Source organism: Drosophila pseudoobscura, chromosome X (genome assembly GCF_009870125.1).
Source record: "Drosophila pseudoobscura strain MV-25-SWS-2005 chromosome X, UCI_Dpse_MV25, whole genome shotgun sequence".
NCBI classification, from domain to species: Eukaryota; Metazoa; Arthropoda; class Insecta; order Diptera; family Drosophilidae; genus Drosophila; species Drosophila pseudoobscura.
The window spans coordinates 15,784,548-15,805,830 of NC_046683.1; the positions used below are offsets into that span (position 1 = coordinate 15,784,548).

The window sequence follows — 21,283 nt, forward strand, 5'->3', positions numbered from 1 at the left end:
TGTATTATATGCAAAAAAAAGTTTTGAATCGTCGTCGTCCGATATTTGACTCATATCTGCGCGAGCAAGCGATACATTTACTATCAGTGGAAACGAAACAAAATTTCAAAATATGTTTGGCGATATTGCTATTTTAATAATTCTCGTATTTATAATGCTAATACATATATGCCTGACCTTCTGACTTCACTGACTGCCTATGCAGGTGTTTTCTAATTGCACAATTCCCTTTTCATTGCCTGTGAGCTCTCATGCAAGAAACGAACACACACGTTAGAGCCTTGGCTGTAATTCTTTTGTCCTCTTTCTCCCCTAGATCTAGATTTCCATACGTACCCAAGGTGAAAGACTCAAGCTTAGGACTGCGTGGCAGCCGGTGTGACCAGATGTGCATGCTCTACGGTTACACTGTTATGTATTTGCTCACAAATAAAACCAGTTTAAATTCAAATATTGTATGAAAAGAAGCCGGAATTTACTATTTGTGGGTGCTGCAGGACGACAATGTACTGCGAAATCTCCTCAGTATTGGATAAACCCGTTCTTACATAACATAGATCCTAGAAATGAATAAATTGAATATCAATATAACCGGCTCCCTTAATTATATTCAATTTGTCTTCATTATTGCATTTTTCTAGCCGCCTTTTCATCGACGAAAATAAGAATATATCTGTTTCATCGAAATCACCGATAGTACCCTTGATGGTTGTCTTTGACACTTCTAACTGTATGAATTGCGAACACACACACAGAATGCCAGAGCTCGTGATCATGATAATCTTGGTCCTCGTAGCCTTTGCTTGGATTGGAGCAAACGTCAACAATCTTCTGTTGATGTACTTGGCCGCTCTTCTCATTGCCATTTGGACTGGTCTGCATGGTAAACACGTCAAGATCATCAGCCGGAAAACTGTATGCGGCAAACCGAAGCTGCAGTAGAGAGCCGATCGCTTCTTATACACCACATACATAAGATCATCGACTTGCCATCATATGTGCCGAAATAAACTAGAGATTGGTAAGTGGCTAATGAAATAATTTGAAAAGATCCATGCATTAAAAGTGTTTTTTTATCAGTTGTTATACTTTGCTCATCGACACTATGCCACTGCTACATTCGAAGGATGCGAATATATTCTCCAGGGAGACTGTAGCGATTCTGCAGCACTTGGATATGAAGCGAACCTAGAACGAATGTTTCCGCTCAACAACAACCACTTAACAATTACTTATTACTAATTACATACAGGCTTCGATCCATTCAATTTTGAAATTCAATAAAACGCAAAATCGCTAAAATTCCACGAACTAAAACATGGTGTACGGGTCTTATGACTAGCAACTAATATTCAGAATGGCTCGTATGTATATGAACATGGTAATGATGTTCCATAAAGTATACAGTTTATAAAAATAATGATACATTTTCAGGTATATGAATAATGAAGATATGTATGATTTCCTGTCATGGATTTTGTACTTTTATTTATTTGAGTCGCTGGACCTCATAAAGAGCTTTCGAATGCATTGAATTTCAATTGTTTATGAATAAAATGTACAAATAACACAAGCAGCAGGTTGACGAAGACTGACTCAAGTGTTGCAGCATGCGTACAAGCTGGTACAGAATCGTGCGTTACCCAACACTGGTGGCGGATGGCTCTGGAACTTTCTGGAAGATATTGGTAAAAGAAGAAATCGATTGAGTGTCCACATTTGTGAGTAGTTTTTTATGATATACTCTTAGCCGTAATTAAATAACGTATCGTTTTAGGACGACCCATTGGCCAACCGTTTGTGTGTTCCTCACCGGCGTTTTTGTGCCGGGCTCAATAAAAGCGCCCATTGCCCACCATCACGTCAACTGGAACCCACGAGATGTCTTCAATGAAACAGCTAAGCAGCTATTTTGCCATTTTGCGAAGCTGCTGAATGTTAAAGATTTAGTTGCCAGAGGTCCAGACGGATGAAGTGCGCCTGTCACGCGCAGCCGTTGCTCAGCTCATGGCGCGGAGCCACCGCTTTTCTACAGATTGCTGAAGACGCTATGGAGAAAAGCATTGCAATCTCGCAGCTCATGGCTTATAATATAAAGCTCTTCATGTATGATACCCAGAAGAACAACTTTATCCATTGGCACACATTTGATCGATACATAAAGGACTAAAGGAACATGTATGTACATTTTTTTTTCAATCTATTCGTTTTTAAAGAGATTGACAAGCATATTCCATGTAATTTATTTAGTGATCTATCGGTACAGCGTCCATCAATGATATACGGGAATGGCAGCTCCCAGGAGAAACTCAACAAGATATTTCCCACTCTAAAAAGGATCCGAGTCAGTCGCATAATGATAGACTTGTGCGGGGAAATCCAAAGGAATGGTAATCAAAGGTATTTTCCTTTTACGCATCTCCCTGCTGCACTGCATGTCCACCATTTCGCGGGCAAAGAGACCCTGCTCCAGGTGACGCTCTCTTGGCGTTATGTGCAGCATTATGTGGCGATATGTGTTATGTGGCGAATTCTGGAAGCTGTTGGAGAAGGGAATTAGCCTCAAGCATCTATTTATTACCTGTTTATCCGCTGAGCTATTGACTCAACTGCCTTCTTACTCGTTGCAGATTTTTGCCAGTCTTATGGCAGCTGGGAAATGATTACATGGACTGTTGCAAGCGTGGAGCTGCTTTGGTATACCCTTGCCAGACAGAGAGGCCTGACTGATTAAAAGCCAGAAAGCAGGAGACGCTCTTAGGATGCTGTGTTGGTCACAGGAATACCTGAAAGTATGCCGAAGGTGGCCATAGGCCAAACCTCTTTCGGCCATCGAAATCGATGTTGTGTAGAAGCAAAGGCTATAGACTATAGGTCAAACGCATAAAACCCAAATTTAATAAAAAAGGCACCGTCAATGTCTTAAAACAGTCTTAACTGTCTTAACTTAATAGATTAGAAGATTGATGTACATCTTAGAGAGCTGAGCTATATGGGCATCGGTTTCTGAAGTATAGTGCATTTCTTGGAGCACCATTAGCAACGATATCGTGGAACTGTGACTCTCCGGAACGGAACGGAGCTCGTTGAAAGCCATTTCGATTCTAGTTATTTGTGCCTTTTTTCTTAAATCAGATTCCTAAGTGGATTATGTATTGTATATACAAGCAACAGTTTTTCCTTTTCGCGGATAAATCGCAAGGAGAAGGCCATGCGCTCCAAGAAGGAGAGACGCTAGGGGAATATTGCATTGGAGAGTCTGCGGAGTATGCACAGATCGGTAGGAGAGAGCCTCCGATGGGCTAATCCCGACGAACAACTTGGCTAAAAGCTTTAGGAAAACTCAAGGAAGGCGCAAAAGAGTAAAGTAAAGATGCCATTCGAAACATTAGGCGCGAGACAAACCAGACCCAGAACCAGACCCGAACAGATTTAAATGCAAGCATGTACCATCCATAGCTTTATTTATTGTTCATCAAACACATTGAACTTCGTATGTGGAGTAGAGCTAATTGGTTCGGCGGGATGTTGATGGTCCATCGTCTAAACTAAGTCAAATAAGGAACTTGATATTCATGTGCATGTTGTGGTAATTTTGAGAAGTTAGCAATAGAAGTTTGCCCTTTGGGAAGTCGTCTTTTTGGGCTGTGAAAAAAATAAATTAAAAAATCATATCATATTAATTTGTCGGAGGCTTTTACCTTTAATTGAATGGTTTGTTTTCCTATTCTTTAGCGGGAGCTGGGGTATTCCCTTGTTTGGCTTCAACGAGGTTGTTATACGTGGCTTCGTCCATGGCGTTGCGTAGATTTGGATTGATGTTTTTAGTGTTGGCCTTGTAAATTTTGACCTCATTGCAGAAATCTGGCCAGAAGTCTTCCCCCTCAGCTAAGTTGAGCACCGTTTGGAAGCGCTCGTAAATGATCGTGGCCTCTTGACGAATGATTTTGGCCTGTGCCTTGAACGCAGCCTCATAGGAGGCGTCCATCTTCCAGACTTTCAAATTTCCCACATATCGTCGCATCGAACGGATCGTTTCCACACTTTGTGGATTACGCAGCAGCATTAGCTTGGTCAAATCCAATTTTTTTAATAGCTTCAGGATCGTAAAGCAATGTCTCAAATTAGCTCGACGCAGGTTCAAGCAGCAGCGAACCACTCCGGTTAGCTGAATTAAGTTCCGCTCTATAAACATAGCTGTCTCCTGTTTTTTGATCTCCTCTCGTAGTTTCACTTCTTCCTGCTTGGTCGTCTCGTTGGAAGAGGGTTCAGCGACGACACGTCCTGGAAGCGATCTGGGATCTTTTTGTCCTGACAACAACTGCAGCTTCAGTAGATTGGCCTCTTTACGCGACTCATCCATCCAGGACTGCTCCGCAGCGGCATTTTCAAATCTCTTCGGCTTGTTGTAGTTGATGTTGATGCCGAAGACTTTGGATGGAGGCATATACAGCAACAGCATATCATTTTCTTTATTCTGTGTCGAAAACATTTTGTATTTTGAATTGTATTCTAAATTGTCATCTTGAACTGATTTACTTACGTTTGCTGGGTGTGATTGCTTTTGGTTGTTTGCAGTTTCTTGTTGCACAGTGGTCGCCTTCTCGGCCACTTCATTAATTTGTATCATAGCCCTGCGGAAATCGGCTTGCTTCAGGTGATGTTCAGTGGAATACTCTTCCTTAAGCTTGAGGTATGGCGTGAGGTTTTTCAGTAGTATGTAGCCGATCTGTCCCGAGCCATAAAAGCTCACAGTGTACTGCTTCTTCCTATTAACATCATGGGTAATCACTGCCGGCCATGGTTTGTAGCCCCGCACTTTGGCAAACACCAAATCGCCAATTTTGAACGATTTGCAAGTTTCTTGCTTAGCCATTTTCGATAAAGTATTCATCTTGCTTTACACACGTTTTTCTCTGTTAATCACAATCACAATCTCGACGTGACGAATGGAATGCTTGTGCAGATTTTATGTCCGGCTCTCAAAAAATCGTTATCGTTTCTCTGCCACTATCCCGATTCATCCGAGTTTGTTTCATCCGCTGTTTTCATCATTGAGGAATGTAGAAAAAGGAAAATTAAGAGCTTGCATTTCAAAGATAATTTTAATTTATATTTTTTATACATATAATCAAGGTCTGGTGCATAACACACCTATCAGTATATAATAACTAACATTTATACAGGCGTTTTCCGTAAAGACCAAGGATGTTTTGTGAACATAAATAAAATAAAAACATAAAATAAAAGTTTATTTCAGTGGGAAAACATAGAAGTATTTCCCTTTTTTCCTTCTGTACCAATTTAATATTCTTATTTTTCTTATTAGCTCTGTATTATATGCAAAAAAAAGTTTTGAATCGTCGTCGTCCGATATTTGACTCATATCGGCACGAGCAAGCGATACATTTACTATCAGTGGAAACGAAACAAAATTTCAAAATATGTTTGGCGATATTGCTATTTTAATAATTCTCGTATTTATAATGCTAATACATATATGCCTGACCTTCTGACTTCACTGACTGCCTATGCAGGTGTTTTCTAATTGCACAATTCCCTTTTCATTGCCTGTGAGCTCTCATGCAAGAAACGAACACACACGTTAGAGCCTTGGCTGTAATTCTTTTGTCCTCTTTCTCCCCTAGATCTAGATTTCCATACGTACCCAAGGTGAAAGACTCAAGCTTAGGACTGCGTGGCAGCCGGTGTGACCAGATGTGCATGCTCTACGGTTACACTGTTATGTATTTGCTCACAAATAAAACCAGTTTAAATTCAAATATTGTATGAAAAGAAGCCGGAATTTACTATTTGTGGGTGCTGCAGGACGACAATGTACTGCGAAATCTCCTCAGTATTGGATAAACCCGTTCTTACATAACATAGATCCTAGAAATGAATAAATTGAATATCAGTATAACCGGCTCCCTTAATTATATTCAATTTGTCTTCATTATTGCATTTTTCTAGCCGCCTTTTCATCGACGAAAATAAGAATATATCTGTTTCATCGAAATCACCGATAGTACCCTTGATGGTTGTCTTTGACACTTCTAACTGTATGAATTGCGAACACACACACAGAATGCCAGAGCTCGTGATCATGATAATCTTGGTCCTCGTAGCCTTTGCTTGGATTGGAGCAAACGTCAACAATCTTCTGTTGATGTACTTGGCCGCTCTTCTCATTGCCATTTGGACTGGTCTGCATGGTAAACACGTCAAGATCATCAGCCGGAAAACTGTATGCGGCAAACCGAAGCTGCAGTAGAGAGCCGATCGCTTCTTATACACCACATACATAAGATCATCGACTTGCCATCATATGTGCCGAAATAAACTAGAGATTGGTAAGTGGCTAATGAAATAATTTGAAAAGATCCATGCATTAAAAGTGTTTTTTTATCAGTTGTTATACTTTGCTCATCGACACTATGCCACTGCTACATTCGAAGGATGCGAATATATTCTCCAGGGAGACTGTAGCGATTCTGCAGCACTTGGATATGAAGCGAACCTAGAACGAATGTTTCCGCTCAACAACAACCACTTAACAATTACTTATTACTAATTACATACAGGCTTCGATCCATTCAATTTTGAAATTCAATAAAACGCAAAATCGCTAAAATTCCACGAACTAAAACATGGTGTACGGGTCTTATGACTAGCAACTAATATTCAGAATGGCTCGTATGTATATGAACATGGTAATGATGTTCCATAAAGTATACAGTTTATAAAAATAATGATACATTTTCAGGTATATGAATAATGAAGATATGTATGATTTCCTGTCATGGATTTTGTACTTTTATTTATTTGAGTCGCTGGACCTCATAAAGAGCTTTCGAATGCATTGAATTTCAATTGTTTATGAATAAAATGTACAAATAACACAAGCAGCAGGTTGACGAAGACTGACTCAAGTGTTGCAGCATGCGTACAAGCTGGTACAGAATCGTGCGTTACCCAACACTGGTGGCGGATGGCTCTGGAACTTTCTGGAAGATATTGGTAAAAGAAGAAATCGATTGAGTGTCCACATTTGTGAGTAGTTTTTTATGATATACTCTTAGCCGTAATTAAATAACGTATCGTTTTAGGACGACCCATTGGCCAACCGTTTGTGTGTTCCTCACCGGCGTTTTTGTGCCGGGCTCAATAAAAGCGCCCATTGCCCACCATCACGTCAACTGGAACCCACGAGATGTCTTCAATGAAACAGCTAAGCAGCTATTTTGCCATTTTGCGAAGCTGCTGAATGTTAAAGATTTAGTTGCCAGAGGTCCAGACGGATGAAGTGCGCCTGTCACGCGCAGCCGTTGCTCAGCTCATGGCGCGGAGCCACCGCTTTTCTACAGATTGCTGAAGACGCTATGGAGAAAAGCATTGCAATCTCGCAGCTCATGGCTTATAATATAAAGCTCTTCATGTATGATACCCAGAAGAACAACTTTATCCATTGGCACACATTTGATCGATACATAAAGGACTAAAGGAACATGTATGTACATTTTTTTTTCAATCTATTCGTTTTTAAAGAGATTGACAAGCATATTCCATGTAATTTATTTAGTGATCTATCGGTACAGCGTCCATCAATGATATACGGGAATGGCAGCTCCCAGGAGAAACTCAACAAGATATTTCCCACTCTAAAAAGGATCCGAGTCAGTCGCATAATGATAGACTTGTGCGGGGAAATCCAAAGGAATGGTAATCAAAGGTATTTTCCTTTTACGCATCTCCCTGCTGCACTGCATGTCCACCATTTCGCGGGCAAAGAGACCCTGCTCCAGGTGACGCTCTCTTGGCGTTATGTGCAGCATTATGTGGCGATATGTGTTATGTGGCGAATTCTGGAAGCTGTTGGAGAAGGGAATTAGCCTCAAGCATCTATTTATTACCTGTTTATCCGCTGAGCTATTGACTCAACTGCCTTCTTACTCGTTGCAGATTTTTGCCAGTCTTATGGCAGCTGGGAAATGATTACATGGACTGTTGCAAGCGTGGAGCTGCTTTGGTATACCCTTGCCAGACAGAGAGGCCTGACTGATTAAAAGCCAGAAAGCAGGAGACGCTCTTAGGATGCTGTGTTGGTCACAGGAATACCTGAAAGTATGCCGAAGGTGGCCATAGGCCAAACCTCTTTCGGCCATCGAAATCGATGTTGTGTAGAAGCAAAGGCTATAGACTATAGGTCAAACGCATAAAACCCAAATTTAATAAAAAAGGCACCGTCAATGTCTTAAAACAGTCTTAACTGTCTTAACTTAATAGATTAGAAGATTGATGTACATCTTAGAGAGCTGAGCTATATGGGCATCGGTTTCTGAAGTATAGTGCATTTCTTGGAGCACCATTAGCAACGATATCGTGGAACTGTGACTCTCCGGAACGGAACGGAGCTCGTTGAAAGCCATTTCGATTCTAGTTATTTGTGCCTTTTTTCTTAAATCAGATTCCTAAGTGGATTATGTATTGTATATACAAGCAACAGTTTTTCCTTTTCGCGGATAAATCGCAAGGAGAAGGCCATGCGCTCCAAGAAGGAGAGACGCTAGGGGAATATTGCATTGGAGAGTCTGCGGAGTATGCACAGATCGGTAGGAGAGAGCCTCCGATGGGCTAATCCCGACGAACAACTTGGCTAAAAGCTTTAGGAAAACTCAAGGAAGGCGCAAAAGAGTAAAGTAAAGATGCCATTCGAAACATTAGGCGCGAGACAAACCAGACCCAGAACCAGACCCGAACAGATTTAAATGCAAGCATGTACCATCCATAGCTTTATTTATTGTTCATCAAACACATTGAACTTCGTATGTGGAGTAGAGCTAATTGGTTCGGCGGGATGTTGATGGTCCATCGTCTAAACTAAGTCAAATAAGGAACTTGATATTCATGTGCATGTTGTGGTAATTTTGAGAAGTTAGCAATAGAAGTTTGCCCTTTGGGAAGTCGTCTTTTTGGGCTGTGAAAAAAATAAATTAAAAAATCATATCATATTAATTTGTCGGAGGCTTTTACCTTTAATTGAATGGTTTGTTTTCCTATTCTTTAGCGGGAGCTGGGGTATTCCCTTGTTTGGCTTCAACGAGGTTGTTATACGTGGCTTCGTCCATGGCGTTGCGTAGATTTGGATTGATGTTTTTAGTGTTGGCCTTGTAAATTTTGACCTCATTGCAGAAATCTGGCCAGAAGTCTTCCCCCTCAGCTAAGTTGAGCACCGTTTGGAAGCGCTCGTAAATGATCGTGGCCTCTTGACGAATGATTTTGGCCTGTGCCTTGAACGCAGCCTCATAGGAGGCGTCCATCTTCCAGACTTTCAAATTTCCCACATATCGTCGCATCGAACGGATCGTTTCCACACTTTGTGGATTACGCAGCAGCATTAGCTTGGTCAAATCCAATTTTTTTAATAGCTTCAGGATCGTAAAGCAATGTCTCAAATTAGCTCGACGCAGGTTCAAGCAGCAGCGAACCACTCCGGTTAGCTGAATTAAGTTCCGCTCTATAAACATAGCTGTCTCCTGTTTTTTGATCTCCTCTCGTAGTTTCACTTCTTCCTGCTTGGTCGTCTCGTTGGAAGAGGGTTCAGCGACGACACGTCCTGGAAGCGATCTGGGATCTTTTTGTCCTGACAACAACTGCAGCTTCAGTAGATTGGCCTCTTTACGCGACTCATCCATCCAGGACTGCTCCGCAGCGGCATTTTCAAATCTCTTCGGCTTGTTGTAGTTGATGTTGATGCCGAAGACTTTGGATGGAGGCATATACAGCAACAGCATATCATTTTCTTTATTCTGTGTCGAAAACATTTTGTATTTTGAATTGTATTCTAAATTGTCATCTTGAACTGATTTACTTACGTTTGCTGGGTGTGATTGCTTTTGGTTGTTTGCAGTTTCTTGTTGCACAGTGGTCGCCTTCTCGGCCACTTCATTAATTTGTATCATAGCCCTGCGGAAATCGGCTTGCTTCAGGTGATGTTCAGTGGAATACTCTTCCTTAAGCTTGAGGTATGGCGTGAGGTTTTTCAGTAGTATGTAGCCGATCTGTCCCGAGCCATAAAAGCTCACAGTGTACTGCTTCTTCCTATTAACATCATGGGTAATCACTGCCGGCCATGGTTTGTAGCCCCGCACTTTGGCAAACACCAAATCGCCAATTTTGAACGATTTGCAAGTTTCTTGCTTAGCCATTTTCGATAAAGTATTCATCTTGCTTTACACACGTTTTTCTCTGTTAATCACAATCACAATCTCGACGTGACGAATGGAATGCTTGTGCAGATTTTATGTCCGGCTCTCAAAAAATCGTTATCGTTTCTCTGCCACTATCCCGATTCATCCGAGTTTGTTTCATCCGCTGTTTTCATCATTGAGGAATGTAGAAAAAGGAAAATTAAGAGCTTGCATTTCAAAGATAATTTTAATTTATATTTTTTATACATATAATCAAGGTCTGGTGCATAACACACCTATCAGTATATAATAACTAACATTTATACAGGCGTTTTCCGTAAAGACCAAGGATGTTTTGTGAACATAAATAAAATAAAAACATAAAATAAAAGTTTATTTCAGTGGGAAAACATAGAAGTATTTCCCTTTTTTCCTTCTGTACCAATTTAATATTCTTATTTTTCTTATTAGCTCTGTATTATATGCAAAAAAAAGTTTTGAATCGTCGTCGTCCGATATTTGACTCATATCGGCACGAGCAAGCGATACATTTACTATCAGTGGAAACGAAACAAAATTTCAAAATATGTTTGGCGATATTGCTATTTTAATAATTCTCGTATTTATAATGCTAATACATATATGCCTGACCTTCTGACTTCACTGACTGCCTATGCAGGTGTTTTCTAATTGCACAATTCCCTTTTCATTGCCTGTGAGCTCTCATGCAAGAAACGAACACACACGTTAGAGCCTTGGCTGTAATTCTTTTGTCCTCTTTCTCCCCTAGATCTAGATTTCCATACGTACCCAAGGTGAAAGACTCAAGCTTAGGACTGCGTGGCAGCCGGTGTGACCAGATGTGCATGCTCTACGGTTACACTGTTATGTATTTGCTCACAAATAAAACCAGTTTAAATTCAAATATTGTATGAAAAGAAGCCGGAATTTACTATTTGTGGGTGCTGCAGGACGACAATGTACTGCGAAATCTCCTCAGTATTGGATAAACCCGTTCTTACATAACATAGATCCTAGAAATGAATAAATTGAATATCAGTATAACCGGCTCCCTTAATTATATTCAATTTGTCTTCATTATTGCATTTTTCTAGCCGCCTTTTCATCGACGAAAATAAGAATATATCTGTTTCATCGAAATCACCGATAGTACCCTTGATGGTTGTCTTTGACACTTCTAACTGTATGAATTGCGAACACACACACAGAATGCCAGAGCTCGTGATCATGATAATCTTGGTCCTCGTAGCCTTTGCTTGGATTGGAGCAAACGTCAACAATCTTCTGTTGATGTACTTGGCCGCTCTTCTCATTGCCATTTGGACTGGTCTGCATGGTAAACACGTCAAGATCATCAGCCGGAAAACTGTATGCGGCAAACCGAAGCTGCAGTAGAGAGCCGATCGCTTCTTATACACCACATACATAAGATCATCGACTTGCCATCATATGTGCCGAAATAAACTAGAGATTGGTAAGTGGCTAATGAAATAATTTGAAAAGATCCATGCATTAAAAGTGTTTTTTTATCAGTTGTTATACTTTGCTCATCGACACTATGCCACTGCTACATTCGAAGGATGCGAATATATTCTCCAGGGAGACTGTAGCGATTCTGCAGCACTTGGATATGAAGCGAACCTAGAACGAATGTTTCCGCTCAACAACAACCACTTAACAATTACTTATTACTAATTACATACAGGCTTCGATCCATTCAATTTTGAAATTCAATAAAACGCAAAATCGCTAAAATTCCACGAACTAAAACATGGTGTACGGGTCTTATGACTAGCAACTAATATTCAGAATGGCTCGTATGTATATGAACATGGTAATGATGTTCCATAAAGTATACAGTTTATAAAAATAATGATACATTTTCAGGTATATGAATAATGAAGATATGTATGATTTCCTGTCATGGATTTTGTACATTTTTTTATTTGAGTCGCTGGACCTCATAAAGAGCTTTCGAATGCATTGAATTTCAATTGTTTATGAATAAAATGTACAAATAACACAAGCAGCAGGTTGACGAAGACTGACTCAAGTGTTGCAGCATGCGTACAAGCTGGTACAGAATCGTGCGTTACCCAACACTGGTGGCGGATGGCTCTGGAACTTTCTGGAAGATATTGGTAAAAGAAGAAATCGATTGAGTGTCCACATTTGTGAGTAGTTTTTTATGATATACTCTTAGCCGTAATTAATTAACGTATCGTTTTAGGACGACCCATTGGCCAACCGTTTGTGTGTTCCTCACCGGGCTCAATAAAAGCGCCCATTGCCCACCATCACGTCAACTGGAACCCACGAGATGTCTTCAATGAAACAGCTAAGCAGCTATTTTGCCATTTTGCGAAGCTGCTGAATGTTAAAGATTTAGTTGCCAGAGGTCCAGACGGATGAAGTGCGCCTGTCACGCGCAGCCGTTGCTCAGCTCATGGCGCGGAGCCACCGCTTTTCTACAGATTGCTGAAGACGCTATGGAGAAAAGCATTGCAATCTCGCAGCTCATGGCTTATAATATAAAGCTGTTCATGTATGATACCCAGAAGAACAACTTTATCCATTGGCACACATTTGATCGATACATAAAGGACTAAAGGAACATGTATGTACATTTTTTTTTCAATCTATTCGTTTTTAAAGAGATTGACAAGCATATTCCATGTAATTTATTTAGTGATCTATCGGTACAGCGTCCATCAATGATATACGGGAATGGCAGCTCCCAGGAGAAACTCAACAAGATATTTCCCACTCTAAAAAGGATCCGAGTCAGTCGCATAATGATAGACTTGTGCGGGGAAATCCAAAGGAATGGTAATCAAAGGTATTTTCCTTTTACGCATCTCCCTGCTGCACTGCATGTCCACCATTTCGCGGGCAAAGAGACCCTGCTCCAGGTGACGCTCTCTTGGCGTTATGTGCAGCATTATGTGGCGATATGTGTTATGTGGCGAATTCTGGAAGCTGTTGGAGAAGGGAATTAGCCTCAAGCATCTATTTATTACCTGTTTATCCGCTGAGCTATTGACTCAACTGCCTTCTTACTCGTTGCAGATTTTTGCCAGTCTTATGGCAGCTGGGAAATGATTACATGGACTGTTGCAAGCGTGGAGCTGCTTTGGTATACCCTTGCCAGACAGAGAGGCCTGACTGATTAAAAGCCAGAAAGCAGGAGACGCTCTTAGGATGCTGTGTTGGTCACAGGAATACCTGAAAGTATGCCGAAGGTGGCCATAGGCCAAACCTCTTTCGGCCATCGAAATCGATGTTGTGTAGAAGCAAAGGCTATAGACTATAGGTCAAACGCATAAAACCCAAATTTAATAAAAAAGGCACCGTCAATGTCTTAAAACAGTCTTAACTGTCTTAACTTAATAGATTAGAAGATTGATGTACATCTTAGAGAGCTGAGCTATATGGGCATCGGTTTCTGAAGTATAGTGCATTTCTTGGAGCACCATTAGCAACGATATCGTGGAACTGTGACTCTCCGGAACGGAACGGAGCTCGTTGAAAGCCATTTCGATTCTAGTTATTTGTGCCTTTTTTCTTAAATCAGATTCCTAAGTGGATTATGTATTGTATATACAAGCAACAGTTTTTCCTTTTCGCGGATAAATCGCAAGGAGAAGGCCATGCGCTCCAAGAAGGAGAGACGCTAGGGGAATATTGCATTGGAGAGTCTGCGGAGTATGCACAGATCGGTAGGAGAGAGCCTCCGATGGGCTAATCCCGACGAACAACTTGGCTAAAAGCTTTAGGAAAACTCAAGGAAGGCGCAAAAGAGTAAAGTAAAGATGCCATTCGAAACATTAGGCGCGAGACAAACCAGACCCAGAACCAGACCCGAACAGATTTAAATGCAAGCATGTACCATCCATAGCTTTATTTATTGTTCATCAAACACATTGAACTTCGTATGTGGAGTAGAGTTAATTGGTTCGGCGGGATGTTGATGGTCCATCGTCTAAACTAAGTCAAATAAGGAACTTGATATTCATGTGCATGTTGTGGTAATTTTGTGAAGTTAGCAATAGAAGTTTGCCCTTTGGGAAGTCGTCTTTTTGGGCTGTGAAACAAATAAATTAAAAAATCATATCATATTAATTTGTCAGAGGCTTTTACCTTTAATTGAATGGTTTGTTTTCCTATTCTTTAGCGGGAGCTGGGGTATTCCCTTGTTTGGCTTCAACGAGGTTGTTATACGTGGCTTCGTCCATGGCGTTGCGTAGATTTGGATTGATGTTTTTAGTGTTGGCCTTGTAAATTTTGACCTCATTGCAGAAATCTGGCCAGAAGTCTTCCCCCGCAGCTAAGTTGAGCACCGTTTGGAAGCGCTCGTAAATGATCGTGGCCTCTTGACGAATGATTTCGGCCTGTGCATTGAACGCAGCCTCATCGGAGGCGTCCATCTTCCAGACTTTCAAATTTCCCACATATCGTCGCATCGAACGGATCGTTTCCACACTTTGTGGATTACGCAGCAGCATTAGCTTGGTCAAATCCAATTTTTTTAATAGCTTCAGGATCGTAAAGCAATGTCTCAAATTAGCTCGACGCAGGTTCAAGCAGCAGCGAACCACTCCGGCTAGCTGAATTAAGTTCCGCTCTATAAACATAGCTGTCTCCTGTTTTTTGATCTCCTCTCGTAGTTTCACTTCTTCCTGCTTGGTCGTCTCGTTGGAAGAGGGTTCAGCGACGACACGTCCTGGAAGCGATCTGGGATCTTTTTGTCCTGACAACAACTGCAGCTTCAGTAGATTGGCCTCTTTACGCGACTCATCCATCCAGGACTGCTCCGCAGCGGCATTTTCAAATCTCTTCGGCTTGTTGTAGTTGATGTTGATGCCGAAGACTTTGGATGGAGGCATATACAGCAACAGCATATCATTTTCTTTATTCTGTGTCGAAAACATTTTGTATTTTGAATTGTATTCTAAATTGTCATCTTGAACTGATTTACTTACGTTTGCTGGGTGTGATTGCTTTTGGTTGTTTGCAGTTTCTTGTTGCACAGTGGTCGCCTTCTCGGCCACTTCATTAATTTGTATCATAGCCCTGCGGAAATCGGCTTGCTTCAGGTGATGTTCAGTGGAATACTCTTCCTTAAGCTTGAGGTATGGCGTGAGGTTTTTCAGTAGTATGTAGCCGATCTGTCCCGAGCCATAAAAGCTCACAGTGTACTGCTTCTTCCTATTAACATCATGGGTAATCACTGCCGGCCATGGTTTGTAGCCCCGCACTTTGGCAAACACCAAATCGCCAATTTTGAACGATTTGCAAGTTTCTTGCTTAGCCATTTTCGATAAAGTATTCATCTTGCTTTACACACGTTTTTCTCTGTTAATCACAATCACAATCTCGACGTGACGAATGGAATGCTTGTGCAGATTTTATGTCCGGCTCTCAAAAAATCGTTATCGTTTCTCTGCCACTATCCCGATTCATCCGAGTTTGTTTCATCCGCTGTTTTCATCATTGAGGAATGTAGAAAAAGGAAAATTAAGAGCTTGCATTTCAAAGATAATTTTAATTTATATTTTTTATACATATAATCAAGGTCTGGTGCATAACACACCTATCAGTATATAATAACTAACATTTATACAGGCGTTTTCCGTAAAGACCAAGGATGTTTTGTGAACATAAATAAAATAAAAACATAAAATAAAAGTTTATTTCAGTGGGAAAACATAGAAGTATTTCCCTTTTTTCCTTCTGTACCAATTTAATATTCTTATTTTTCTTATTAGCTCTGTATTATATGCAAAAAAAAGTTTTGGATCGTCGTCGTCCGATATTTGACTCATATCGGCGCGAGCAAGCGATACATTTACTATCAGTGGAAACGAAACAAAATTTCAAAATATGTTTGGCTGTTTTATAACAGCGATTGTGCTATTTTAATAATTCTCGTATTTATAATGCTAATACATATATGCCTGACCTTCTGACTTCACTGACTGCCTAAGCAGGTGTTTTCTAATAGCACAATTCCCTTTTCATTGCCTGAGAGCTCTCATGCAAGAAACGAACACACACGTTAGAGCCTTGGCTGTAATTCTTTTGTCCTCTTTCTCCCCTAGATCTAGATTTCCATACGTACCCAAGGTGAAAGACTCAAGCTTAGGACTGCGTGGCAGCCGGTGTGACCAGATGTGCATGCTCTACGGTTACACTGTTATGTATTTGCTCACAAATAAAACCAGTTTAAATTCAAATATTGTATGAAAAGAAGCCGGAATTTACTATTTGTGGGTGCTGCAGGACGACAATGTACTGCGAAATCTCCTCAGTATTGGATAAACCCGTTCTTACATAACATAGATCCTAGAAATGAATAAATTGAATATCAATATAACCGGCTCCCTTAATTATATTCAATTTGTCTTCATTATTGCATTTTTCTAGCCGCCTTTTCATCGACGAAAATAAGAATATATCTGTTTCATCGAAATCACCGATAGTACCCTTGATGGTTGTCTTTGACACTTCTAATTGTATGAATTGCGAACACACACACAGAATGCCAGAGCTCGTGATCATGATAAGCTTGGTCCTCGTAGCCTTTGCTTGGATTGGAGCAAACGTCAACAATCTTCTGTTGATGTACTTGGCCGCTCTTCTCATTGCCATTTGGACTGGTCTGCATGGTAAACACGTCAAGATCATCAGCCGGAAAACTGTATGCGGCAAACCGAAGCTGCAGTAGAGAGCCGATCGCTTCTTATACACCACATACATAAGATCATCGACTTGCCATCATATGTGCCGAAATAAACTAGAGATTGGTAAGTGGCTAATGAAATAATTTGAAAAGATCCATGCATTAAAAGTGTTTTTTTATCAGTTGTTATACTTTGCTCATCGACACTATGCCACTGCTACATTCGAAGGATGCGAATATATTCTCCAGGGAGACTGTAGCGATTCTGCAGCACTTGGATATGAAGCGAACCTAGAACGAATGTTTCCGCTCAACAACAACCACTTAACAATTACTTATTACTAATTACATACAGGCTTCGATCCATTCAATTTTGAAATTCAATAAAACGCAAAATCGCTAAAATTCCACGAACTAAAACATGGTGTACGGGTCTTATGACTAGCAACTAATATTCAGAATGGCTCGTATGTATATGAACATGGTAATGATGTTCCATAAAGTATACAGTTTATAAAAATAATGATACATTTTCAGGTATATGAATAATGAAGATATGTATGATTTCCTGTCATGGATTTTGTACATTTTTTTATTTGAGTCGATGGACCTCATAAAGAGCTTTCGAATGCATTGAATTTCAATTGTTTATGAATAAAATGTACAAATAACACAAGCAGCAGGTTGACGAAGACTGACTCAAGTGTTGCAGCATGCGTACAAGCTGGTACAGAATCGTGCGTTACCCAACACTGGTGGCGGATGGCTCTGGAACTTTCTGGAAGATATTGGTAAAAGAAGAAATCGATTGAGTGTCCACATTTGTGAGTAGTTTTTTATGATATACTCTTAGCCGTAATTAAATAACGTATCGTTTTAGGACGACCCATTGGCCAACCGTTTGTGTGTTCCTCACCGGCGTTTTTGTGCCGGGCTCAATAAAAGCGCCCATTGCCCACCATCACGTCAACTGGAACCCACGAGATGTCTTCAATGAAACAGCTAAGCAGCTATTTTGCCATTTTGCGAAGCTGCTGAATGTTAAAGATTTAGTTGCCAGAGGTCCAGACGGATGAAGTGCGCCTGTCACGCGCAGCCGTTGCTCAGCTCATGGCGCGGAGCCACCGCTTTTCTACAGATTGCTGAAGACGCTATGGAGAAAAGCATTGCAATCTCGCAGCTCATGGCTTATAATATAAAGCTGTTCATGTATGATACCCAGAAGAACAACTTTATCCATTGGCACACATTTGATCGATACATAAAGGACTAAAGGAACATGTATGTACATTTTTTTTTCAATCTATTCGTTTTTAAAGAGATTGACAAGCATATTCCATGTAATTTATTTAGTGATCTATCGGTACAGCGTCCATCAATGATATACGGGAATGGCAGCTCCCAGGAGAAACTCAACAAGATATTTCCCACTCTAAAAAGGATCCGAGTCAGTCGCATAATGATAGACTTGTGCGGGGAAATCCAAAGGAATGGTAATCAAAGGTATTTTCCTTTTACGCATCTCCCTGCTGCACTGCATGTCCACCATTTCGCGGGCAAAGAGACCCTGCTCCAGGTGACGCTCTCTTGGCGTTATGTGCAGCATTATGTGGCGATATGTGTTATGTGGCGAATTCTGGAAGCTGTTGGAGAAGGGAATTAGCCTCAAGCATCTATTTATTACCTGTTTATCCGCTGAGCTATTGACTCAACTGCCTTCTTACTCGTTGCAGATTTTTGCCAGTCTTATGGCAGCTGGGAAATGATTACATGGACTGTTGCAAGCGTGGAGCTGCTTTGGTATACCCTTGCCAGACAGAGAGGCCTGACTGATTAAAAGCCAGAAAGCAGGAGACGCTCTTAGGATGCTGTGTTGGTCACAGGAATACCTGAAAGTATGCCGAAGGTGGCCATAGGCCAAACCTCTTTAAACGGCCATCGAAATCGATGTTGTGTAGAAGCAAAGGCTATAGACTATAGGTCAAACGCATAAAACCCAAATTTAATAAAAAAGGCACCGTCAATGTCTTAAAACAGTCTTAACTGTCTTAACTTAATAGATTAGAAGATTGATGTACATCTTAGAGAGCTGAGCTATATGGGCATCGGTTTCTGAAGTATAGTGCATTTCTTGGAGCACCATTAGCAACGATATCGTGGAACTGTGACTCTCCGGAACGGAACGGAGCTCGTTGAAAGCCATTTCGATTCTAGTTATTTGTGCCTTTTTTCTTAAATCAGATTCCTAAGTGGATTATGTATTGTATATACAAGCAACAGTTTTTCCTTTTCGCGGATAAATCGCAAGGAGAAGGCCATGCGCTCCAAGAAGGAGAGACGCTAGGGGAATATTGCATTGGAGAGTCTGCGGAGTATGCACAGATCGGTAGGAGAGAGCCTCCGATGGGCTAATCCCGACGAACAACTTGGCTAAAAGCTTTAGGAAAACTCAAGGAAGGCGCAAAAGAGTAAAGTAAAGATGCCATTCGAAACATTAGGCGCGAGACAAACCAGACCCAGAACCAGACCCGAACAGATTTAAATGCAAGCATGTACCATCCATAGCTTTATTTATTGTTCATCAAACACATTGAACTTCGTATGTGGAGTAGAGTTAATTGGTTCGGCGGGATGTTGATGGTCCATCGTCTAAACTAAGTCAAATAAGGAACTTGATATTCATGTGCATGTTGTGGTAATTTTGTGAAGTTAGCAATAGAAGTTTGCCCTTTGGGAAGTCGTCTTTTTGGGCTGTGAAACAAATAAATTAAAAAATCATATCATATTAATTTGTCAGAGGCTTTTACCTTTAATTGAATGGTTTGTTTTCCTATTCTTTAGCGGGAGCTGGGGTATTCCCTTGTTTGGCTTCAACGAGGTTGTTATACGTGGCTTCGTCCATGGCGTTGCGTAGATTTGGATTGATGTTTTTAGTGTTGGCCTTGTAAATTTTGACCTCATTGCAGAAATCTGGCCAGAAGTCTTCCCCCTCAGCTAAGTTGAGCACCGTTTGGAAGCGCTCGTAAATGATCGTGGCCTCTTGACGAATGATTTTGGCCTGTGCCTTGAACGCAGCCTCATAGGAGGCGTCCATCTTCCAGACTTTCAAATTTCCCACATATCGTCGCATCGAACGGATCGTTTCCACACTTTGTGGATTACGCAGCAGCATTAGCTTGGTCAAATCCAATTTTTTTAATAGCTTCAGGATCGTAAAGCAATGTCTCAAATTAGCTCGACGCAGGTTCAAGCAGCAGCGAACCACTCCGGTTAGCTGAATTAAGTTCCGCTCTATAAACATAGCTGTCTCCTGTTTTTTGATCTCCTCTCGTAGTTTCACTTCTTCCTGCTTGGTCGTCTCGTTGGAAGAGGGTTCAGCGACGACACGTCCTGGAAGCGATCTGGGATCTTTTTGTCCTGACAACAACTGCAGCTTCAGTAGATTGGCCTCTTTACGCGACTCATCCATCCAGGACTGCTCCGCAGCGGCATTTTCAAATCTCTTCGGCTTGTTGTAGTTGATGTTGATGCCGAAGACTTTGGATGGAGGCATATACAGCAACAGCATATCATTTTCTTTATTCTGTGTCGAAAACATTTTGTATTTTGAATTGTATTCTAAATTGTCATCTTGAACTGATTTACTTACGTTTGCTGGGTGTGATTGCTTTTGGTTGTTTGCAGTTTCTTGTTGCACAGTGGTCGCCTTCTCGGCCACTTCATTAATTTGTATCATAGCCCTGCGGAAATCGGCTTGCTTCAGGTGATGTTCAGTGGAATACTCTTCCTTAAGCTTGAGGTATGGCGTGAGGTTTTTCAGTAGTATGTAGCCGATCTGTCCCGAGCCATAAAAGCTCACAGTGTACTGCTTCTTCCTATTAACATCATGGGTAATCACTGCCGGCCATGGTTTGTAGCCCCGCACTTTGGCAAACACCAAATCGCCAATTTTGAACGATTTGCAAGTTTCTTGCTTAGCCATTTTCGATAAAGTATTCATCTTGCTTTACACACGTTTTTCTCTGTTAATCACAATCACAATCTCGACGTGACGAATGGAATGCTTGTGCAGATTTTATGTCCGGCTCTCAAAAAATCGTTATCGTTTCTCTGCCACTATCCCGATTCATCCGAGTTTGTTTCATCCGCTGTTTTCATCATTGAGGAATGTAGAAAAAGGAAAATTAAGAGCTTGCATTTCAAAGATAATTTTAATTTATATTTTTTATACATATAATCAAGGTCTGGTGCATAACACACCTATCAGTATATAATAACTAACATTTATACAGGCGTTTTCCGTAAAGACCAAGGATGTTTTGTGAACATAAATAAAATAAAAACATAAAATAAAAGTTTATTTCAGTGGGAAAACATAGAAGTATTTCCC

At 40.8% G+C, this 21,283-nt stretch overlaps 4 protein-coding genes and 10 long non-coding RNA genes across 15 annotated transcripts; 9 read left to right on the forward strand and 5 right to left on the reverse strand.

Annotated features, from left to right (window-relative positions):
* The first annotated feature begins 54 nt into the window (after positions 1 to 54).
* Positions 55 to 1,317, forward strand: LOC26533689 (uncharacterized). Its single transcript, XR_004469691.1, has 3 exons — positions 55 to 241; positions 317 to 1,021; positions 1,081 to 1,317. It is a non-coding gene; the product is annotated as an uncharacterized lncRNA (long non-coding RNA).
* A 199-nt stretch (positions 1,318 to 1,516) lies between these two features.
* On the forward strand, positions 1,517 to 2,933 carry LOC117184383 (uncharacterized). The gene is made up of 4 exons (XR_004469699.1): positions 1,517 to 1,721; positions 1,778 to 2,178; positions 2,251 to 2,400; positions 2,631 to 2,933. It is a non-coding gene; the product is annotated as an uncharacterized lncRNA (long non-coding RNA).
* A 774-nt stretch (positions 2,934 to 3,707) lies between these two features.
* On the reverse strand, positions 3,708 to 4,980 carry LOC117184379 (hepatoma-derived growth factor-like). The gene is made up of 2 exons (XM_033381473.1): positions 4,544 to 4,980; positions 3,708 to 4,477 (listed from the first exon to the last, which is right to left on the reverse strand). Exons 1-2 carry the CDS (start codon positions 4,892 to 4,894, stop codon positions 3,725 to 3,727), a joined length of 1,104 nt encoding a protein of 367 aa, XP_033237364.1. The 5' UTR covers positions 4,895 to 4,980; the 3' UTR covers positions 3,708 to 3,724.
* A 413-nt stretch (positions 4,981 to 5,393) lies between these two features.
* Positions 5,394 to 5,799, forward strand: LOC117184381 (uncharacterized). The gene is made up of 2 exons (XR_004469693.1): positions 5,394 to 5,573; positions 5,649 to 5,799. It is a non-coding gene; the product is annotated as an uncharacterized lncRNA (long non-coding RNA).
* Positions 5,800 to 6,097: 298 nt separating this feature from the next.
* Positions 6,098 to 6,649, forward strand: LOC117184386 (uncharacterized). Its single transcript, XR_004469703.1, has 2 exons — positions 6,098 to 6,353; positions 6,413 to 6,649. It is a non-coding gene; the product is annotated as an uncharacterized lncRNA (long non-coding RNA).
* A 144-nt stretch (positions 6,650 to 6,793) lies between these two features.
* Positions 6,794 to 7,175, reverse strand: LOC117184388 (uncharacterized). The gene is made up of 2 exons (XR_004469705.1): positions 7,077 to 7,175; positions 6,794 to 7,007 (listed from the first exon to the last, which is right to left on the reverse strand). It is a non-coding gene; the product is annotated as an uncharacterized lncRNA (long non-coding RNA).
* Positions 6,913 to 8,265, forward strand: LOC117184384 (uncharacterized). Its single transcript, XR_004469700.1, has 4 exons — positions 6,913 to 7,053; positions 7,110 to 7,510; positions 7,583 to 7,732; positions 7,963 to 8,265. It is a non-coding gene; the product is annotated as an uncharacterized lncRNA (long non-coding RNA).
* A 774-nt stretch (positions 8,266 to 9,039) lies between these two features.
* Positions 9,040 to 10,312, reverse strand: LOC117184378 (hepatoma-derived growth factor-like). Its single transcript, XM_033381472.1, has 2 exons — positions 9,876 to 10,312; positions 9,040 to 9,809 (listed from the first exon to the last, which is right to left on the reverse strand). Exons 1-2 carry the CDS (start codon positions 10,224 to 10,226, stop codon positions 9,057 to 9,059), a joined length of 1,104 nt encoding a protein of 367 aa, XP_033237363.1. The 5' UTR covers positions 10,227 to 10,312; the 3' UTR covers positions 9,040 to 9,056.
* Positions 10,313 to 10,725: 413 nt separating this feature from the next.
* On the forward strand, positions 10,726 to 11,131 carry LOC117184380 (uncharacterized). Its single transcript, XR_004469692.1, has 2 exons — positions 10,726 to 10,905; positions 10,981 to 11,131. It is a non-coding gene; the product is annotated as an uncharacterized lncRNA (long non-coding RNA).
* Positions 11,132 to 11,270: 139 nt separating this feature from the next.
* LOC117184382 (uncharacterized) lies at positions 11,271 to 13,583 on the forward strand. 2 transcript variants are annotated; one of them, XR_004469695.1, is made up of 6 exons: positions 11,271 to 11,685; positions 11,745 to 12,045; positions 12,099 to 12,385; positions 12,442 to 12,828; positions 12,901 to 13,040; positions 13,281 to 13,583. It is a non-coding gene; the product is annotated as an uncharacterized lncRNA (long non-coding RNA). The 2 variants fall into 2 exon arrangements; XR_004469694.1 differs by having other exon boundaries at positions 11,275 to 11,685; positions 12,901 to 13,050.
* Positions 13,584 to 14,097: 514 nt separating this feature from the next.
* Positions 14,098 to 15,639, reverse strand: LOC117184377 (hepatoma-derived growth factor-like). Its single transcript, XM_033381471.1, has 3 exons — positions 15,194 to 15,639; positions 14,352 to 15,127; positions 14,098 to 14,295 (listed from the first exon to the last, which is right to left on the reverse strand). The coding sequence occupies exons 1-2, from the start codon at positions 15,542 to 15,544 to the stop codon at positions 14,375 to 14,377; spliced, it is 1,104 nt and encodes a 367-aa protein (XP_033237362.1). The 5' UTR covers positions 15,545 to 15,639; the 3' UTR covers positions 14,098 to 14,295; positions 14,352 to 14,374.
* A 418-nt stretch (positions 15,640 to 16,057) lies between these two features.
* On the forward strand, positions 16,058 to 17,445 carry LOC26534392 (uncharacterized). The gene is made up of 5 exons (XR_004469702.1): positions 16,058 to 16,201; positions 16,313 to 16,502; positions 16,638 to 17,017; positions 17,077 to 17,377; positions 17,431 to 17,445. It is a non-coding gene; the product is annotated as an uncharacterized lncRNA (long non-coding RNA).
* A 131-nt stretch (positions 17,446 to 17,576) lies between these two features.
* LOC117184385 (uncharacterized) lies at positions 17,577 to 18,932 on the forward strand. The gene is made up of 4 exons (XR_004469701.1): positions 17,577 to 17,717; positions 17,774 to 18,174; positions 18,247 to 18,396; positions 18,627 to 18,932. It is a non-coding gene; the product is annotated as an uncharacterized lncRNA (long non-coding RNA).
* Positions 18,933 to 19,446: 514 nt separating this feature from the next.
* On the reverse strand, positions 19,447 to 20,978 carry LOC6901285 (hepatoma-derived growth factor-like). Its single transcript, XM_002133950.3, has 3 exons — positions 20,543 to 20,978; positions 19,701 to 20,476; positions 19,447 to 19,644 (listed from the first exon to the last, which is right to left on the reverse strand). Exons 1-2 carry the CDS (start codon positions 20,891 to 20,893, stop codon positions 19,724 to 19,726), a joined length of 1,104 nt encoding a protein of 367 aa, XP_002133986.2. The 5' UTR covers positions 20,894 to 20,978; the 3' UTR covers positions 19,447 to 19,644; positions 19,701 to 19,723.
* Between the last annotated feature and the right edge of the window lie 305 nt (positions 20,979 to 21,283).

Excerpts from the sequence above, each read along its gene's own strand:
- LOC117184379 (XM_033381473.1), bottom strand. The coding sequence starts at position 4,894 with ATGAATACTTTATCGAAAATGGCTAAGCAAGAAACTTGCAAATCGTTC. Across the intron at positions 4,478-4,543 it reads AGCAATCACACCCAGCAAAC|AATAAAGAAAATGATATGCT; the intron begins GTAAGTAAATCA and ends TTTTCGACACAG.
- LOC117184378 (XM_033381472.1), bottom strand. The coding sequence starts at position 10,226 with ATGAATACTTTATCGAAAATGGCTAAGCAAGAAACTTGCAAATCGTTC. Across the intron at positions 9,810-9,875 it reads AGCAATCACACCCAGCAAAC|AATAAAGAAAATGATATGCT; the intron begins GTAAGTAAATCA and ends TTTTCGACACAG.
- LOC117184377 (XM_033381471.1), bottom strand. The coding sequence starts at position 15,544 with ATGAATACTTTATCGAAAATGGCTAAGCAAGAAACTTGCAAATCGTTC. Across the intron at positions 15,128-15,193 it reads AGCAATCACACCCAGCAAAC|AATAAAGAAAATGATATGCT; the intron begins GTAAGTAAATCA and ends TTTTCGACACAG.
- LOC6901285 (XM_002133950.3), bottom strand. The coding sequence starts at position 20,893 with ATGAATACTTTATCGAAAATGGCTAAGCAAGAAACTTGCAAATCGTTC. Across the intron at positions 20,477-20,542 it reads AGCAATCACACCCAGCAAAC|AATAAAGAAAATGATATGCT; the intron begins GTAAGTAAATCA and ends TTTTCGACACAG.